Source organism: Protomyctophum bolini (assembly GCF_963924005.1).
Source record: "Protomyctophum bolini genome assembly, chromosome: 7".
Classification (NCBI taxonomy): domain Eukaryota; kingdom Metazoa; phylum Chordata; class Actinopteri; order Myctophiformes; family Myctophidae; genus Protomyctophum; species Protomyctophum bolini.
This window is the reverse complement of record NC_137868.1, coordinates 36,604,279-36,625,683: the sequence shown is the minus strand read 5'-3', so window position 1 is coordinate 36,625,683 and position 21,405 is coordinate 36,604,279. Positions and strand designations below refer to the sequence as shown.

Below are 21,405 nucleotides of genomic sequence, written 5' to 3'. Positions count from 1 at the left end.
TCCTCGTTATCTCTGAGAGGTTCGTCAAATGGACGCCTTTCCCAAACTTGTGGTCCTTTGGTGCATTCGCATTATTATGCAAAACACCCAAAAATGCACACTTGCATATACCACACACACACCACACACAACACACACGCACACGCACATGCACACGCACGCACGGCGCACACGCACTCACACACACACACACGCACACACGCACACACACACACACACACACACACACACACACACACACACACACACACTATCTACTGTATATAATGCGTGCTACACAGTCCTTGAAATAGAGAAACATTGACTTATTGACTAAGACTGAGCTTCACTGGGAGGGGGGGGGTCTAACCAGTGGTGGAAAAATTTCTCTTTTACTCAAGTAAAAGTATCAATACTGCAATGTGGAACTACTCTGCTATACAAGTAAAAAGTGGTTACTGTATGTTTAGTAATAATGGAAAAGAGAGCACCAGGTTGGAGGCGGGCGGGCAGGCCCAGAATAGACACCCCTCTCTCTCTCTCTCTCTCTCTCTGTCTATCTCTGTCTCTCTCTCTCTCTCTCTCTCTCTCTCTCTCTCTCTGTCTATCTCTCTCTCTCTCTCTCTCTCTCTCTCTCTCTCTCCTCTCTCTCTCTCTCTCTCTCTCTCTCTCTCTCTCTCTCTGCAGCCAGTGGGAACAAGTCCAACCAACAGACGATGTCAGTGGTTTTGTTTTGTTGGGTCTCTGAAAGCTGTGGACGGGGGGGGGAGCGGGGGGGACGGGGGGGGGTGGCACGGATGGCTGATTGCTGCTTTACATTCTACAGTCACCATCTAAAGAATGAGGCCCTTCTTAGTTAATTATTAATTAAACCAATCAGCCGTCCAATAAACGACTCGCAAGTCTTGTTTACAGACCCGTAGTGTTTCCTGACCATCAATGGGATATACGGCCCGGACCCCCTGGACCCCACTGGGGGGTCTCTGGACCCCACGTTGAGTAGCTTCTATAATGTTGCCATGTCCTCTCATCCCCCATTTCTAAGTAAACATTCTGAGACATCAGTTGAACGCTGAGATGTTTGGCTTATTCCTCTGCCAATACAAATCGGACGTTGTTTTCTTAACTAACTCACAAATAGACGCATGAAAGACACCGAAGGGAAAAAAAAGCAGACGAGCATCGATGGCCCTTGTGTTTGTTTTCCCAAACATACACAGTCCAGCTCAAAGACGATGACACGTACAGTAAATCACACAGCATTCTTTAGTCATGTATTTATTCATTTGCATCCATATATCTAACCGAAAAACACTCCCTCGCACCGCCGCGGTATAGGAGAGTGAATGATATTCGCCCAGCTGTTTGTCCATCCGTTGTGTGTGTGTGTGTGTGTGTGTGTGTGTGTGTGTGTGTGTGTTACACACAGAGCGTTTACCAGATGACTGGAGTCTCCATCATATATATACTGTACTGTACGTACGGTCAGCCCAGATCTGGAAATACTCCCAACGTAATTCCCGGGAGAGACGTACGGAACGGCGGACCACCCTACAGTGTTTAGTGTGCTCTTCCTGCCCCGCCAACCTGAACGCTAGACCGCATGCTGGAGCCTGGCGAGAGCCCCCCGCTCCGTTAACCCATTGTGGGCGGGAACCCCTCTTGGTGTTGAAAAATAGCAGATCTACAAGCTCATAGCGCGCCACCGAGTGGTGTGCTACGAGCTTGTAGGTCTGCTATTTTTTTAAATCATTAAAATGAGGCACAAATCATTGGATATATATTTCAGAGCGAACATTTTGAACTAAAATATTTGCTTCTGGGGGGTCCCTGGAACTACATATTTTCAGATGGGGGTCCGTGGCCCAATAGAGATAATTCTGGGGGTCCATGACATGGAAACATAGGTTTTTCAGAAAAATGTCAGGATTTAGGACCTCAGTCCAAAATGGGTTAAATTATGCAGTCGTCGACAGGTGTGAGAGTCGCAGGTGGCTTTGTCATCTCGGAGAGAGAGAGAGAGAGAGAGAGAGAGAGGGTCACGTCAAAACACAACAAACTATCTCTGAGTGAAATGCAAGCTGAGCTACAAAGCTCTGCAGTGGGAAAGCCCCTCTCTGTGTGTATAATGTCATGTTCATGATGAAGTGACGTTCTCTCCGCCATGTATCTTCGTGTTATTTCAAGTCCAGCACCGAGGGACATGGAGAAATAAACGTAGATCATTGGAGCGATGTGTCATCGTCGCAGTCGCAATTAGCGGTATAAGCTTCTTTTGATGCGTTCGTGTGACGCTGTAGTGTGATCAAGTAGGCCCTACTTGATCACACTACAGCGTCAGTAGGGCATTCAAAACACAAAAAGTTACATTTTGGAGACAGGTTTCTGCCCGGTAGCGACTATTCATATGTCTATGTTGACGAACGCTACACTCACCTGGCTTACGTATATACAATTTTGAGTTACTTTTACTTCTCTGGAGTATTTGCAATTTTCTACTCCACTACATCTCAGAGACGAGAAATAATGTGCTTTTACTCCACTATAATTATATGAAAACTAGTTAAACAGAAAACATACATTAGCCCTATATATTTCATCCATTTTAAAACATACATTAGCCCTATATATTTCATCCATTTTAAAATATCCAATCCAATCCAATCCACTTTATTTATAAAGCACATTTTTATACAACAAGGTTGAAACAAAGTGCTGTACACAAAGACATACTAGAGTATCAAGAAAAAAACAACAACAACAACAACAGTACATAAACAGGGCAACATAAGGACACAATGTAGTGGAAGCAGCAACTCTTAATCAGTATGTTCAAATGCCAAGGAGTACAAGTGAGTTTTCAGACGTGATTTAAACACAGACAAGGATTGAGAAGCTCTGACATGAGGTGGGAGTTCATTCCACAGTGTGGGTTCTACAACAGAAAATGACCTATCCCCCCGGGATGCATCGCATTGCGACATGTAGACATGTAGATCTGCTCCAAAATATTTTTCATACAAAAATAAATGGGACATTGTGCCCAATGAGTACTTTCTACTTTTGACATACTTTGTCTATAAGTAAATTTTTATACCAATACCTTTGTACTTTTACTCAAGTAAATGTTCAATTCTGAACTTTTACACGTAATAGAGTATTTCTACATTGCAGTATTGGTACTTGAGTAAAACATTTGAGTTATTTTTCGTAGTCTACTCTATAGATGCTGCTGACACTGACACCGACCACCAAATGATTGAATGATTGAAGCGAGTGTGAAAGTGTATGCAGGCCTGTGGTTTGGGCTCAGTGAGGAGACATGCACTCTGTGGCCAGATCTACAATCTGCACAACACATCACGCTGCGACACATCGTGGGCTTGTAGATTTGCTATTTGCGGTGCACAGCGCTCGGCAACGCAACCGAGTGTAACTAACTCAGGCTTGCATCGCTCTGTGGCATGCCATGTTGCCAAGTCTGCTTATTATAAACAACTTTGGGCTTGTTTTTTCTGTAAAGTAGCATGCAAATATTGATGGTTAATTTGCAGTGTTGCTTTCTTGGGGGGGTCTTTGGGGGAACCCCATTCTGAAAAGATGTTGTGCCAGGGATTTTATTATTTCATGATTTCTTTTTGAAGACTGGCAATCTACAACGATGCTCATGACCTGTTTTGAACTTACAGATCGTCTATATTCAAATAGCCGACATAATAGTGGTGTAACTATCGGGCTTGTTTTCATAGGCCGTGGTCGCGTGTTTCTCTCTCGACATCTGGCAACGCTGGTGTCATGCCATTCGTCACAGTGCAGCAGCCAGCCACAGACATCTTAGCGTCCCTCTCCACAGCGAACGCCTTTATGACCACATTATAATGGTTAGGGAGCAACAGGCACTTAGCAACACTCAAGGTAGCGCAAAACACCATGCGTTGCCAGGAGTGCAGGAAATGTGCTGCTCACAGGCGGCAGCACGCTGGCTAATGTGTCCGCTGTGAGTGTCGCATGTGGCACCAGGCGCTGGTATAATTTGCTCCCATGGAAATATATCCATGCTCTGGAGCTTAGCATAAATCTCAGTAGCAGGACAGGCCTGTTGGTGTTGCTCTTTATCACACTAGAAAAACAGCCCCCTTCAGTCCCAGCAGAGCCGTTTACATGCACGCGCACGCACGCACAAGCACACGCACACAGGTTTGTATTACTACACATGTGAGGACATAAACGTTTTAGGACAGAGATTTCACAAATGCCACTTTTCCCTTATTTCATTTTTTGCATTTTTTAACTGTATGACTAAAGCAGAAAATAATAGCTGATCTACAAGCTCTGCTATTTGTCGTTGCACAATACCGGCGAGCAACTAAAAGTATTACGGTAATCAGGCATAGCCCTAACCCGTCCGCTAAATCCAACCTCTAAATGCCTGTAATTCTAACCCTAAACCCATCCTAAATCTTGTCCTAACTCGTATTACCTCAAAACATCTGTTTGTCTTGTGAGGACCAGGAAAATCAGATATACCGGTAGCTCAAATTCTATTATACTCCTCCCAAGTACAGTAACACTATACGCACGCACGCACGCACACAGGACTTGTGATTTAAGGCGGTGCCGTCCCAGTAAAACAAGCCTAGTAATGACTTCATGAGGGACACTGCCTTGTCGTTACTGTAAATCTGCAGTAGAACTCATCGTCCTTAATTCACAGTTCACACACAACGTGTGGCTTTGAGTGCTCTCGCGGGAGTACCGCGCCACAGAGGGGTGCTCAGTGCTCACACTGCTCCGCTCAATGAATGAGTACCGCGCCCCAGAGGGGTGCTCAGTGCTCACACTGCTCCGCTCAATGAATGAGTACCGCGCCACAGAGGGGTGCTCAGTGCTCACACTGCTCCGCTCAATGAATGAGTACCGCGCCACAGAGGGGTGCTCAGTGCTCACACTGCTCCGCTCAATGAATGAGTACCGCGCCACAGAGGGGTGCTCAGTGCTCACACTGCTCCGCTCAATGAATGAGTACCGCGCCACAGAGGGGTGCTCAGTGCTCACACTGCTCCGCTCAATGAATGAGTACCGCACCACAGAGGGGTGCTCAGTGCTCACACTGCTCCGCTCAATGAATGAGTACCGCGCCACAGAGGGGTGCTCAGTGCTCACACTGCTCCGCTCAATGAATGAGTGACCGGCTCAGATGACTGTAGACCACTGAATCACTTCCTCATCCCAAGGAAGTAAGGCTAGAAAAATCCCATCCCGCTCCCGTTGTTTGTTTTGTTTTTTATTCGAAACAACTTTACAAATACGGCTATTTATTTTACATTTCCCTAATATTATAGCTAAAGCTTCCGGGCGATAAGCAACCTCTGCAATTGGAAAATTCAATGTGTTCATTAACTTGTGAGAATTTGTACATTTGAGCATTTCAAAGTCTCAATCTCTTTACTGATTTAGCTCTCTCTCTCTCTCTCTCTCTCTCTCTCTCTCTCTCTCTCTCTCTCTCAACCCCCCCTCCCCTCCCCCAGGATGACAAGGACTTGGTGCATGAGTTCGTGGTGGCTGAGGGCCTGACATGTTTGATAAAAGTGGGTGCTGAAGCAGACCAGAACTACCAGAACTACATCCTCAGAGGTGAGTCCGGCTCATCCCTGCACAGCCTTTTGGAATGTGTTTTACTTTCACCATGAAAAGGAACCGTACACAATCACTATAGTATAGCAAACCAATGCACAGTTGTAGCCCTGACACTCTCAGAGCTGAATAAATACTCAGGACTTGGATTCTATAGAAGCCATCGTGTCTTCTATGTTGGACAGCGAAAACAGCTGATCTAAAAGCTCTGAATGCACCTGCGACATATTGAGAGCTTGTAGGCTTAAACTTAAAGCCTCAATCTGTGATTTATTCACGGTTGGCAGCATGTAGGACAGCAGGAACAGTATAATTTGACATATTGCTAATTGTTTAGGGAGCAGCGCTAGTGTGGGACAGCTCCTTTCAAACGGTTTAACACATTGCACCTTGTTATAGGGCACAAACAAACATTTGAAGTCATGAGATTTTATTTTGCTTGAATCCAAGTACTACCTTTTCTCTTGCCTTTTTGCGTTCTCATGCCTCCATTTGCAGTGCAAAAGGGCCAATCAAGGATGTTATGAATCAATCCGGCAGCAACGCATTCTCTCTCCCCATAAATCTCTCCAGAACCACGTGTGTTTACAAAGCCATGTAAATTGATGGTTCTAAGAAGTCCTCCTCGCACACACACACGCGCACGCACACACACACGCACGCACACACACACACGCACACGCTTTGACACATAAACAACACACAAGGAGTGCCCCGGCAGAACGCGGGGCACTCCACAAATTAGGCCACGTTTAGCAGCTGGTTAATTTATCTGTCCCACCATGTTGGTGGGTTGCAAGGTCATATGTGTTTGGGGGGTGGGGGGGTGGGGGGGGTCCGGGGTTAACTTGCTGCTATGCTGCGAGGGTCCGTGGAGGTCTGCCACACAGAGACGCAGGGTCAACACCATTTAACGGCCCGCTTGCGAAGAGGGCAGGTCACGCATGCTTACAGCGGTCTAGTAAAATGTCCTGGCAGGATATTGCAGGTCATAAATGTAAATTTTCCCCTTAAACCCCCCCCCCCCCCCCCACACACACACACACACACGCAACATATCCCCTCCCTTTCCTTTTCTCTTGTTCACCTTTTGGAGAAAAGACATTTTGTTGCACTTGGGTTGATTTGTCGAGACTGGATAATATCGTCTCTGGTCGGGTGGAAAGCTGCATGTTCATTTTCAGCACAGCGTTTTTTGATCTTGTCCTGCCTACTGCTGCTGATGCTGTTGTGTGACGTTGTAGTGTGATCGAGTGAGACATTAATTTACCAAAATGAAGAAATAAATAAAGGATAAAATATGAGATAAGAGGTTTCTGCCCGACGGCAACGATATGTTATATGTGGCGCATTGGAGTACAAACTCATTCCAATTGTCTTTGGTCTACATTACCATACACACACACACACACACACACACACACACACACACACACACACACACGTACAAAGTTAAAAGTTATAGATCGCACTACTTTTATGGCTGATTAAGACAAATGCTCCATTGAAGTTTGGACTACACAGGCCAGACACCTCTGTGCCATTAGTTCATCAAAGGCTCTAATTGACGCTATAATGGCTACACATTCCAGACACATGAATAAGCCTCCACATGTTCATTCACTTCAGGGAGATTTACACCTAAAATAGCAGATCTATAAGCTCTCGGGGCACCCCGACATTGTGTGTGTGTGTGTGTGTGTGTGTGTGTGTCCACGGCCTACACCCCTCTGTAGCCACACGTCCAAAACTGTTGCTTTTCCGGGATTCAAATTCGAAAGTGATAAAAAGTAGCAGATCTGCTACTTTTGAATTTGAAGGTTTCCCTCCCGACAGAGACGATAATCAAAGAGCAAAGTGCTCCATCATGCTACAACAAAGCCCCCCCCCCCCCCCCCCCCCCCCCCCCATCCAGCAGCAGCACAGACCCCCCCCCCCCCCCCCAGGGCTGGTTGTAAAAGTGAACATGACCCCGTCGCCTGGACCTGCTCTCTGCCCTCCCCGTGCTGTGATCTTTGAGCGGCCGCGATGTTGCCGTCTGAACTTGGACAGGATCTCAGACCGATAAATCACGCCACCGGCCGGGCTAAAAGCACCCCACCAAACAAGGCGGAGATTGAGAGAGAGACAGAGAGAGAGAGACAGAGAGAGAGAGACAGACAGAGAGACAGAGAGAGTCTCGGGGAAACCATCAGACTTCACCACATGTAAGCGTTTGTTCGTCCGTTCGTGTCGCCAGTAATGGGAGGGAGGGGCTTCCCGGCCGCCATACCTTTGTTTGCGGCCCTCAGCGGGCGCCACACATTCCCTGTCGGCCTCATCCCTCCTCCTCCTCCTCCTCCAGTCAGTCGGGGCCCTGCCGTGCCTCCGGGGCCCGGGTTAGGGGGAGGAGGAGGAGGGGGTGGGGGGCTCTTTATTCCTTCTTCTGCGTGTTTATTTATCCCTTCATCTCGACCAGACCGCACCCTAGCTGTCTAACCCCCCCCCCCCTCCCCCCATCCTCCTTTACATTACTGCAGTGTTGCCATGACAATAACATACATACCTAGCGCTCTCCCCCAAAGCCCCCTTAACCTGGTTCAACTCCTGACCTATATTTTCTCATGACCAGCTGAGGAAATGGAGGTGCTGTAGATCACTCTCCTTCTCTCTCTCTCTCTCTCTCTCTCTCTCCACAGCCATATGTTGGACTAGAACACGCAACGTATGCATACACGCCGCACACTACGCCGCACACACACACACACAGTCACACACACACACACACACACGTGCAGATCTGCTACTTTTGATGTTTTTTGTGTGACACTGTAGTGTGATCAAGTAGGACGTTAATTTATGAAAAAACGCAAAAAGTTCAAATGTGGAGATAAGAGGTTTCTGTCCAACAACAATGATGATATGCGAGTCTGGCTGCGTTACTCTTGATCACATCCAAACAAGAGCAGCTCTGTGACGAGGATTCCCAGGTGGGGGTAAATAAGAAACCCCCCTCACACACAAACACACACACACACACACACACACACACACACACACACACACATACACACATACACGCACGCACTCACACAAACACACACACACCGCGCGCACTCACACACACAGCCCATGCACAGGCAGAGACAGCCAAGCACAACAGGGTTACTCTGAGCCAACTAGAAGTCATTGTTTTGGTATTAATGCATCGCTCTCACTTCTCCCATCTCTCCGCGCCTCCTCCTCGGCTCAAGGCCTGGAAGGCAGCCCTCGCCCCCCCGTTTGTTCTGAGTCCCCCAGGGCTGTATACTGTATATGCTTGTGTGTTTTCTGTTTTGTTCTGAGTCCCCCAGGGCTGTATGTATGCTTGTGTGTTTTCTGTTTTGTTCGAGTCCCCCAGGGCTGTATGTATGCTTGTGTGTTTTCTGTTTTCGCGTTTCTCCTCGCCGCATCGACACCCGCCCCTGGTCCGCATCTTTGTATTCCTCATTTTTTTGTTCTCGTCCTCAAAGCCCCGTGGATTCCAAATGGTTTGGGTGAATCACATTGGGTCCTCATGCCTGACAGCGAGTCCCTGGTTTGATTCCTGGCTGAACCGGTCCATTTGTTTCATGACACTGAGTCCTAGATGCTCTGCACTGACTTTGTCAAATAAAGACAATAAAGAAAAAGGCCCCCAAAAGAAAGAAAGAAAGAAAGAAAGAAAAGCTGCTGCTCCACTTGTTTCTGAGAACTTGTCGTCTGACAAGTGAAAGCCATTACAAAGTGACACATGGTTTCAGAGGGTGAGCCCAGCAGTCAGTGGACAGAGTGAAAGACAAAGCAATTACCGTCAACTTGAAGCAATTTACTGCTCACTTGGAGATATTCATCAGTGGCATACAGTTTCTCAACAGCTCTGTCTCTGTAAGTCATTTCAGAGCCCCCCCCCTCTCTCCCCCTGGACACGTTGTTTGCAAAACAGCCACCAGCTGCTCCTCCATTGGATGTATAATTGGCTCTTTACTGGAAAGTAAGGGTTGAAGTGACTCGGTCGGAAAGGAATTTCGTAGGTGCATTCATTCCTTTTGCACCTTCCAGAAGCACTGCATCGTTACTGGACACATCACGCTTGGGGAATTAAAGAAAGAAGAAGCTACTCCTAACTCACTATAGGCCAGAGATTCCTCTAACCTGTTTGAGCTAGTGAAGATACGACAAGCGGGTCCCGAATAATTGTGTCAAAGTTAAGTAACAGTAAATGTAAAAATAAAAAAAAGATACTCGATACAATGAAGGGAACTCGCGAGAGACTTGAAGTAGAGCCGCTGCTCCTGCTCTTGGAAAGGAGCCAGATTAGGTGGTCTATATTCAATCCTCTCATCCCACTCCCACAGAAAGGAAAAATAGTCCCAAACACGAACCATTCGGCTGCCATGATAAATGACTTTTTTTCCCCTATAGATTACTCACCCCACGGAGACTTGAATTCATAGATTTTTTTCCTTTCCTTTTCTTTTCTTTTTTCACATTGCTAAGCCAATAATCTGTTGACCAGCAGTAGACACAGATGAGATTCTTTGTGTCTCCGTGTAAGTTGAACGCTTTATCGAGATATTCAAAATGGGCCCTGAAAAGGTTGGAAAGAGCTGCTGATCTAAACAGTGGATGAATGATGTGGACACAACAGTCTCTGCGCATGGTGTTGTGTATACACACAGACAGGCCTCTACGTACAGGCTGTACATTCACACACCATGTGGATTTATGTCTTCCACACACTTGGTAATGCTGTCCAGAAAGTATTACTGCATCTCAGATAACTCACACTCACACTCTCATCCCACTGCTCCGCTTTCACTTCAGCTGCTATCACCAGTGGTGGAAAACAAAGTACAGTAACTCAGTGCATTTACTCAAGTGTCTGAACTCAAGTGCACGTTTGAGATAGGCTACTTTTACTTTACTTGAGTATTTTCTACTATTCAATTTGATCTGAAATGATGTGTCATCACGAGTTACTGTCTGTCTCACGCATCTGCCTTTTCATGTGTCACACTGTGTGTGTGTGTGTGTGTGTGTGTGTGTGTGTGTGTGTCCATGCGTGCACACACTAGCTAGACACTAGTCTCTATTGCTTCAAGTGCACAGACAGCGTTCTCGTTAAAAGTGACATTTGGCATCTTTGTTGACCTTCCCAGTGTGGCATCATGTCATGTGTGTTATATTAGCATCATAGAACAACATCACGTGTATATATTATGTAAGCATCTGGGTTCTATTGGAGCGTCATGCTGCTAATCCCCCTCCCCCCCCCCCCCCCCCCTTCGCTTGTCTAGGGAGATATGATATTAGGCCTATGGGCTTCAGGCAGCACTATACTCTTCTACAGTATAACCTCCAACCTGCTCGCCGCAGACGTGCTCTCTCTCTCTCTCTCTCTCTCTCTCTCTCTCTCTCTCTCTCCGCTGTACGCTAAGCTGAAGTGAAAGTCCAGGCCTGCGGGGGTTAACGCCGTGCTGGCAGCGCCGCTAGGAAACACCACGTATTGTGTCATCTGTCTGCGTTAGAGCTCGTCTGTCCATCAGTGCACACGGTCTGAAACCTTTCCATTCTGACCTGCTCTCTCTCTCTCTCTCTCTCTCTCTCTGCAAATCATATCATACGTGAATGCACGTAGCAGGTTTTATACTGTATACATGATGTGAATGCATGGTCTATGAACGTAGCAGTTTATTATACATGATGTGAAATTGTGAATGTATATGGTCTATGCACGTAGCAGGTTATTATTATATGATGGTGAATGCATGCATTATGAACGTATAGCAGGTCATTAAATGGGTGATAATGTCCAGGCGGTGAGGTTTGATCATGTCAGATTGCTGTGGAGGGGTGCTGTGAGCGTGCACTGAAATGGGGCAGCGGGGGCCTAAAGCAGAGGTTTTCAGACTTGTTTGGCTTCAGTTCCCCCTTTTCCTGATTCCTGGATCAGTAAAAACGTAAAAAGTACCCCCTACTAAACTATTATCTAGCACATCGTTGCATGCTATCGGGCAGAAACGCAATGAGTCACATAAAATAGCAGGTCTGCTATTTTCGTTTAGAACACATGAGGTATCCACACGATACTATGAATGAACGATAACCCACCTTTTTGACGAATATATTGAAGAATATATACATTATAAATAAGTAAAGGGGTGAAAGACTTCAAATTATAGCATCCTGAGCACATTAACTGAAACTTTAAACTTTGTCCAGTTTTTCCACTTTCTCTCATGTACCTATCTAACCCCCCCCCCCCCCCCCCCCCCCCCCCCAAAAAATGCTAAACTTTTCATGAATTAAAAACAAATTCAATGATTCTTTTTTCCCAGTAATTTTATGAAGAAATCAAAGAAAAAGAAAAGAAAGAAAGAAAGTAGTGAAATTTGGCAATCTACGAGCGACGTGTTGTTGTGAGCTTTTAGATCTGCTAGTTTCACTATAGTTTGGGTCCACGGCAAACGTCTAATCATTTCTCTTTTGGGCCTGGAGCTGAAACGTTTAGGAACCAGTCGCTGGTCCAACCTCAACCTCCATAGAAGCCTATATACTGTATAGCCTCTTGGCTTCTAATGAGCTCCTCTGGGCACACATACGTGTACATAGTTTCCACCCTGCAGTCTCCTGCAGCCACCACCGCTCCTATTACCCCTTTGTTTCCGAGCCTTTCACTGTGAAACATGCATATAGTATCATGCTGTTGGGCAGAAACCTCTCCGTTTTCTAACTTCTTTTTGTGTTTTCTCTTTGGTAAAATTGAACGCCCTACACTTAATCATACTAGTATAGGGTAGAGTGTCTCACAAACGTGTTTGTATCACTATCCTTGTGCAGACATCCACATTTTTTGGACAGCAATTTAAAATGTATTATGCATTTTTATCCAGCGACACTTTAGACACTCGATCTGTTGTAGTGGTTTTATTATCATTACATAGCGTTCTCTATGAGGCAGATCCATAGCTGCAGCCCACCCATGGTAGCATAATGTAATGTACACCCCAACCCAACTCATGTTGTTGGCAGAGCATACGCAACGCTCCATAATGTATATGTGTGGAGTTCATCCAGTTTCTGACACGTTGAATTGTATTATCTCACATGTATATATGCATGCGTGTTTAATCTTCTATGCCAGGGGTCGTGAAAGTTTTTAAGGCCAAGTACCGCTTGGCTGAGAGAGAGATGAAGCAGGGACCCTTACTACATTTTGGATTCATCATTGTCTGCCAGAGTTAAAACATGCCCTTGCCAGCCATTCCGGGCGTTTTCACTAACCTTTGAAAAATCATTGAATATTATTCCTCACCAACGTCTTTGAGGTCTTGTAGAGTCGGGGACAAAATAACAATAATCCATTCCATAGTTCTGGGCAGTTGGTTCTTGTTTTCGACGAAAGCCACCAGAAATCTGAGAAAAGTGGATTTTTTTAAATAAATCTCCTAAACCAGCCGAAAATCCCAGGATCTTCGTTGATCCTGCATGGGATCATTCACAGGCTGCTACAGTAAACCACTAAGAACACATCATGACGAGAACCTTGTCATTGGCAATGTGAGCCTCGGAAGAATATGACGAGAAATATCTTCATTGGCAGGTAATGAGTCAAGACGTACAGTAGCAGAATAACTGGGGAGAACAGAGCTCTCATGATATTCAAAGACGAAAGTGTCAATTCATCACCTCTGCATTGGTTTATTAAAACAAATGGGCAGACTTTCTCGAGACCTTGAGACCGGAACATTGCCCTCTTCTTTAATAAATCAATGCAGAGGTGCCTTTTAACCCTTTTGGAATTAGATTTGATGGATTCCATCCCGTGCGCCACAAAATAGACAAAACAAAGGTGTGTGTGCGCATGTGTGTGCGTGCGTGTGTGTGTGTGTTGCTTCCTACTCGTAACAAGTTCTCACGATTTCTCTTGATTCTCATAATTTCACACATGAATAAGGAATTACTGTAGATCTTTTGGGGATTCCATTCCCCTGCACCACAAGATGCCGTAGACAAAACAAAGATGTGTGTGTGTGTGTGTGTGTGTGTGTGCACGTGTGTGTGTGTATGTGTGCGCTTGTGCTGCCTCCTATGTAACGGGTTCTCAAGACTCATCATTTCACACATAATTGGGGTTTGTGTGTGTGTGTGTGTGTGTGTGTGTGTGTGTGTGTGTGTGTGTGTAGTTTCTCTCTAGGGATGAGCCTCCCTTCCCTTTAGGAATGACTTTATGAAGTCAGCGGAAATGTAGGAAATGAACACCGCACAACACGCACGCACACACACACACATCCACGCACGCGCACACACACACACACACATCCACGCACGCACACACACACATCCACGCACGCACACACACACACACATCCACGCACGCACACGCACACATCCATGCACGCACACACACACACACACACACACACACACACACACACACACACACACACACACACACACACACATCCATGCATGCACAGATCTGCCTTTACGTCCATCATAGTAACTCTGTGTGTCGTCAAGCCTTTACAACAGAGCTGACACTGTCTTAGAAAGAAAGAAACCATCAGGCATCATCTTTAAACCACATGAACCCTGAGTGTCCCTACCTGGGCATAATAATATGGACATTCAGTGAAGACATGACTGGTGCTACCATAGGAACGCCTTACCCAATTATCCCTAAACTTCATTTTACTATCTTCATTTTTGTTTTTAAATAGTTCAACTATAGCCGAACACATTGTGAGCTTATTGATCGGCTATTTTAACTATTTCAAAGTGCAAAGCGCAAGATGTAGAGCTAGGGAACGAGGTAGGATAGAAGAGACTGCCAGGGCACCCTGCTGAACTGAAGTATATTGTTTTAGTTTTTAGTTCATTCAGATCGTCAGATGGTTATAAATAAAACAAACAAAGAACAAATGATTTATTAGAGCAGTAGAGTATTTTTCTTTTCTGCAACAATATACCCCAAAAAGATGAGCGAATGAGCGAATGATTTTGTTTACATTCTGTAGCGACAACCAAAAAAGAAAAGCGCACAGTGAGCGTCAGCTGTGTAGCTGAACGTGAACCAACGCCTGCGGTGTTTTCACTTATACGCTCAGAGTCTTGTTTCTACCGGATACTCCCAGCCCCAACACCCGCCCCTCGACAGACCCCCACCGACGCCCCTCGGAACCCCCCACCCCTCTCACACATCTGAACCCAATTCAACCCCACCTGCCTGACCTATATAACATTGTTGTCGAGGCAAAAACCTCTTATCTCCAAATTCTAACTTTTCTGTTTTTTGGGGTGAATCAACACCCTATACTTGATGACTACGGCTTCACACAAAAGCATCAAAAGTTGCAGGTCTGTGGTCCGGGTCGCCGGCGTGGTGGTCCGGGTCGCCGGCGTGGTGGTCCGGGTCGCCGGCGTGGTGGTCCGGGCAATGCCAGCCTGACAGCGCGTCGCGGGTTCGAGTCCCGATCCCGACGACCTTTGCTGCATGTCACTCCCCCATCTCTCTCTCTCTCTCCCCATGTCCTGTCTGTCCTAAAGGCCCAAAAGCGAGTCTTAAATAAATAAACGCAGATCCCCAAGCTCCATCCACGGCGCAAAGGGACGCGCGTTGAGCTTGTCCATCTGCTACTTTTGATGCTTTTGAATCCTGTAAAGGAACAGTTTTGTGCATAATGAGGTTTCCACCCGACAGACGTTATAGTGCCTCTCTCTCCTCTCCTCAACCCAAGGCAGCTTCTGTTGGCTTCAGCCAACCAGGAGAATTACAGCCAAGGTCTGGAGCTTGTTTTTGCTGTAGCAATAAGAAGAACTCACATAAGAAGCCAATCGGTGGATCTTTGTTTTCGTTAATTTCCCTACCTCTTTTTTGTTTTATCGCCGTCCTCCCGGACCTGTTGCTCCACATGTGAAAAGATGCACAAACTGCAATTACGGAAGACAAATCATTTGCGGTGTCGTAATAGCACATTGCAGGCGGCTATACGTCGTCCAAATGGCTCGGCGTGTGAAGGTCTAATCCTGAACCAGCTGACTGTTTCTTGGGCCTGGACCCAGGCTCACTGTGTGCTCGGGTTCGGGCCAGAACCATGGAACCAGAGCAAATCCCACCAGTATTCTCTGGAGAGCTGTAAGTGTTCACCACAGTTCATCTCTCAGTTCATTTTTACAAGGAGGTGAACATGTCATGCTGTTGCTATCCTCTCCGAGTCTTCCCCCAACTCGGACGGGTGGAATGGGAAAAGCACACGCCGGTCTGCTGTGTTGTTCATTATTCTAACCTTGTGATTTTCATAGTAGCTTCCAGACTTAACACAACTCTCACTCAGGGCTGGGCGATATGGAGGAAGTCCAATACAGTCGCTGTCGGGGCAGAAATCTCTTATCTCCATATTTAATTAATAGCAGATTCACAAGCTCAAAACGAGGGGCGAATTGACATGTTGAGCTTGTACTGTAGATATGATACTTTTGCTATTTTAGAATTTGAATCCTGAAACGTAACCATTTTGGACATATGAAGTTTCCACCACACAGAGACAACCAGAATACCTTTCAAATTCCCTGATGTCTATATCATTATAACGATATATGTATCGCTAGAATGCAATTCTAGATGTAAACATGAAATAAATCTGGACAAGCCGGGCCCGGGTACCCCTTGGAGGGGAGACATTTTTCAGAGACAACTCATCCTCGCAACACTGATAAGCATATGCTTGCAACCACATGTGTACATTTAGATGCCATTAGAACGAAGTATTTAAATTAAAAACTTTTCAATCAAAATCATTCAGACCCATATTGTCATAAACAGAAACCATTGTTATTATGAATCATATGTGCCAATAGTCATTTTATTGTTAGTGTGCAAAACCTGACGGCACACTTTTCAATTATGTAGATAAAGATATAATTGTAAAGATACAGCATTAAAACAAATTAAACCCCCCACATTAAAGACCCCACTGAGAATTGTGGCTCTGGAGGATTCTACTATGTGCTATTGTCTGGTCCATGCCTCACTTAATTCTGTCTGGGTCCCGTGTGTGTGTGTGTGTGTGTGTGTGTGTGTGTGTGTGTGTGTGTGTGTGTGTGTGTGTGTGTGTGTGTGTGTGTGTGTGTGTGTGTGTGTGTGTGTGTGTGTGTGTGTGTGTGTGTGTGTGTGTGTGTGTGTGTGTGTGTGTGTGTGTGTGTGTGTGTGTGTGTGTGTGTGTGTGTGTGTGTGTGTGTGTGTGTGTGTGTGTGTGTGTGTGTGTGTGGCTGTGTGTGTGTGTGTGTCTTTGTGTGTGTGTGTGTCTGTGTCTGTCTGTGTCTGTGTGTGCTCGCATTTCCCCCTGCCTGCCTTGCTCAGTTCAGGCAATTGTTTTCCAGGAGGTTTGTTTGTTTGTCTTCTGGGGATAGACAGGTTTGTTTGGGCGCAGACCCACAGTAAATGATATCAAAACCCCTGGCAGGCGAGACGTGCGCATGCTGCAAGTGTGTTTTACTACGGGGGTCTTTGCTTGGCGTGGGTCTAGCTGGCTGTCTGGCTGGACCTGGTGATTGTAGTCGGTCGGGTTCTGGCCGACCGACTCCGTCTCTAATGGTGTGGGTGATTAGCAGCGGCTCTGCTGATTGGCTGCCGAAGCGTTTCCCCCGGCGTGATCGTGTGGCACTGGAGCATGGAGCCTGAGGGCCGTCTAATTGGCCCCCGGCAATAAAGTTTGTCGTTTCACTGGAGACCAACGCTGAATCAAAATGCTATTTTATTATGTTTTGGGGGTGGTGGTGGGGATGGGGGGGGGGGGATTAAGAAACAGTGGTTGTAGTAGCGATTTGAGGACAATAGTGAAAGTGAATGTGCCAACGAGCTCACATTGTAATCATGCTCCCATAAAACTCACAGTCATGGCACTCTCTGCTGAGCCAGAGCTGAGCGAACAGCAGAGGAAATGTTTTGTCTTGTTTGAGTGATGCTGACATCAAATCCCATATGTTGTTTAGCAAACATCTCAAACTCTTTCGTGTCACGGACGTCAAGGAGGAAAAATTGTTGTGCGAGGAAACCCCCCTAATTCAAAAGGATTGAAACTTTTTCAAATACAATGATTAATCCGGTTTTGTTAGATTAAATGTTGCACTATTTCTAGCGTGAACTGTTGGCAGACAGCTGGTGCTCTCTTCACATCTCCTGGGTATACATAAAGCGAATGATAAAGCTGGACAATCTGCAGACTATATGCAGATTAAGTTGCCTTCAACTGAAGGCAGTCTGGAAAGCGGCTTTGATTCCTCTGGGAACTTGGCATCAGTATTGGGTCACTATGCTAATTGCCCACTGGCTACAATCACCAACGTGAACACCGATTGCCACTGTTTCCGTTCACATTAGATAGATACCCATCTGAATCAGCCACTGCTAATATCAACAAAATGATGAATCCTGCACTCATGGCCTGCTTGTTCTCTGTCTGTCTGTCTGCCTGCCTGCCTGCCTGTCTGCCTGTCTGCCTGTCTGCCTGCCTGTCTGCCTGTCTGTCTGTCTGTCTGTCTGTCTGTCTGTCTGTCTGTCTGTCTGTCTGTCTGTCTGTCTGTCTGTCTTTGTAGCACTTGCCCTAGCTTCGACGAAATTAATTTCGATAGCATGTTAAGATGCCAGGTTGTAGTTGACTTGGCATCCTATAGTATTTATAATTTCAATGTAGAGATTATTGTTAGACTGAAGATAGGTTCTTACTTCTTGGTTTACTTATGATCCTATAGAAGACTATTTCTTTGTATTTGCTTGCTGTATTACCTGTGTTGTGTCGCTCTGGATTAAGAGCGTCTGCTAAACGCCTAAATTGTAAATTGTAAATTGGAGGGGTGAACCAGTTTCCGAGGCTCATGCGCTCCCAGCCAGGTTCTCAGCACATTGTAACCATGCTGAGCGGAGCTCCGTCTTAATGCAGAGCAGGACGCAGTTCAAGGCCGGCGCTGTAAGTGCTGTTGTAACAGCCTGGTGGAGATCTGGCCTCAGCCCCATGCAGCCCCCGTCCATCCTAGCTGCTCAAATAAATGCTGCTCGCTGACAGACACATTCAAAAAGCTTGGCTGACCCACTTTCTTTGGTCAACTCTTACAAAAATGTATATTGTCTCTGTCGGCGTGGAAACCTCACATGTCCAAAAACGGTTACTCACTTTCAGGATTCTAAGCGCCAAACGCATACGTTTGTGTGACGCTGTGGCGTGATTTAGTAGGGCGATGATTTAAGAGAATATGGAGATGAGAGGTTTCTACCCTACAGGAACCAAGAAGGCGAGTGCATGGCGGGTGGGGGTTGAGGGTGGGTGGGTGGAGTGGACACGCGTCTTTGAAGGCGGGGGTGGGATTGGAGTGCTGAGCGCTGGTCTGCATCTTGCAGCGATAAGGTGGATTTTATTTGGCAGCCGCACACACGAGTCATCCGGCTCAACATTTTAACGGCGGGCCGCCACCCGACCCGCACCCACCCAGGAAGCTCTGGGAGCGGAGCGGTGGTTCGCACCTCGCCGGTGGTCAGAGCGGAGCGGAGTGGGTCCTTCCTGCGCATTCCAGGGGCGTTGGGAGATAATTGCTGCGGTTTCAGCATGAGGGAGGGTGAGAGGGAGGGGCTGAAACACTTCCAGCCACTGGTGGAGGAAGGAGTACACTCCGATTTATGGACTTTAAGTAAAAGTATAGCTAATACCACAATGTATAAATATTCCGTTACAATTTACAAGAATAGTGAATGTCCCTGTATGAAGCATTGGCATCAAACCACTGCTGCTGCCTCTGAGGTTTTTCTGTTGTTGTTTTTTGTGTAAATGAACGCCCTATACTTGATCATACTAGGCTACAGCATCACACCAAAGCATCAATAGTAGATCCACAGGCTTCACCCCGTATTTTCATCTTATAGATCTGCTATTTTTGCTATATTAATCCTGAAAAGCAATCCTCTTTTAGCTTTTTGGACATGAGGTTTCCAGTCTACAGAGACGAAAGACGAAAATGTACCATTTCAGAATATCCAAGTACAGTTCTCCAGCAAGTGTACTTCAAGTTTTATAAGAGAATAGCTAGTGTACACGCTCACATTGTGAGCTTGTAGATCTGCCATTTACAAAATACTGTGTATACATTTATAATCCTTTTGTACATTTACTCAAGTACTACATTTGAATTCCGGATTATTCATATATACTCTGTTATATACTTGTAACAGAGTATATTTCTACATTGCATTATTGATACTTTTACTGAAGCGAAGCATGTGAGTATATTTTCCACCACTGCTCTCCTCATCCTCTTGGTCTGACCGTGGGTCCAGCTCCATACCATCCAAGTGGGCGAGCACACAGTGCTGGCTCTCAAGGCAGTGCAGTGTGTACTGAAAGAAATGGAGTGTGAGAGTGGAGAACAGATGCCAGGCTGCTCGCTCGCTGAACATACTTCCAAGTTCTCTTTTCTTTTTTCTTTCTTTTTTTCTCCTTTCTCTTCTTCTGGAGCCCTAGCTGGCTCTTTCTTCTCCGGCTATCCATTCCCATAATGGATTACATTTAAATTCTAATCACTAGCTGTTGCTTTGAAGGCCGTTAGGTTGTGAGAGAGCTCGGCGCGGCCACTATAGCGCCTTTCCCTTTCTACTTGACACACATGCAATGGCACTGAGCAAGTGTTGTTGTCGTTGTTCTCTGTGTGAGGTAGTGGGGAGCTCTGTTCGTGATTACTTGAATGAAGGCCTGCGTTTCTTGGCGAAACGTCGCCGGGGGTTTTGAAGAGGAGAGTTTCCCCTCGCGCTCAGCCCTCGCATGTCCCTCTGTCTGTCTGTCTGTCTGTCTGTCCCTCTGTCTGTCTGTCTGTCTGTCTGTCTGTCTGTCTGTCTGTCTGTCTGTCTGTCTGTCTGTCTGTCTGTCTGTCTGTCTGTCTGTCCCCGACGTATTGACACATTGAATTGGAACGCGTTGATCCTCGCCACTTGCCAAATAACCTCAGGTTTTATGGTATGTGCGATAGGAAACAACGCCCATCTCGCTCATACTGGAAGGAAATCTGCTTCACTTTAAATCAGTGGTTATCAATGTGGGGCCGGGGACCCCCAGGGAGGTCAATGTGGGGCCGGGGACCCCCAGAGAAGTCCTTGAGCAAGGTTCCCCAACAAAATAACGCAATATATATATTATGTCTTCTTTGTTAGTTTGTCCCATGCCTCTCCAAATGTTCTGCAAGTGCGAATATCTTATACTGTATGTATAACAGCAGAGTGTGTGTGTGTGTGTGTGTGTGTGTGTGTGTGTGTGTGTGTGTGTGTGTGTGTGTGTGTGTGTGTGTGTGTGTGTGGGGGGGGGGTGTGTGTGTGTGTGTGTGTATGTGTGTGTGTGTGTGTGTAAAATTGGGGACTTGACAAAACACTTGCGTGGTGAGATTGTATGTGACTTTGATCATGTGTTTGGCTGAGACACGTTGTGACAGATCTTCTCTCATGGAGGTTCTTGGCGCAAAATCCTTTTCAAGTGAGGTCCAGATACATGTCAGTTTGGGGGTCCTTTATTTGGAGAACGTTTGATAACAACTACTTTAGAGCACTGCTTCCCAAACAGTGGGTCGGGCCCCAATTATTATTGAAAAAGAATTAAAAAAAAACATTCCAAAAAAGCAAATTTTTCATGAATTCAAAACAAATGAAACTTTAAAAAAAAATGTCATTAAGAAAGCTATTTTACACGCTATACAAGCTTGCTTCCTTACGAGTGAAAATAGCAAATCTACAAGCACACAACATGTCGCTTCACGCCG

General features: G+C 46.0%; 1 protein-coding gene across 1 annotated transcript in view; it reads left to right on the top strand.

The window, feature by feature from the left end:
* Nucleotides 1-21,405, top strand: part of LOC308318678 (FH1/FH2 domain-containing protein 3-like) — a 179,323-nt gene that overhangs the window by 103,305 nt on the left and 54,613 nt on the right. Inside the window, exon 5 of the mRNA XM_080768302.1 lies at nt 5,508-5,613. Coding sequence (XP_080624428.1) covers nt 5,508-5,613 — 106 coding nt within the window. The remainder of the gene's footprint in view (nt 1-5,507; nt 5,614-21,405) is intronic.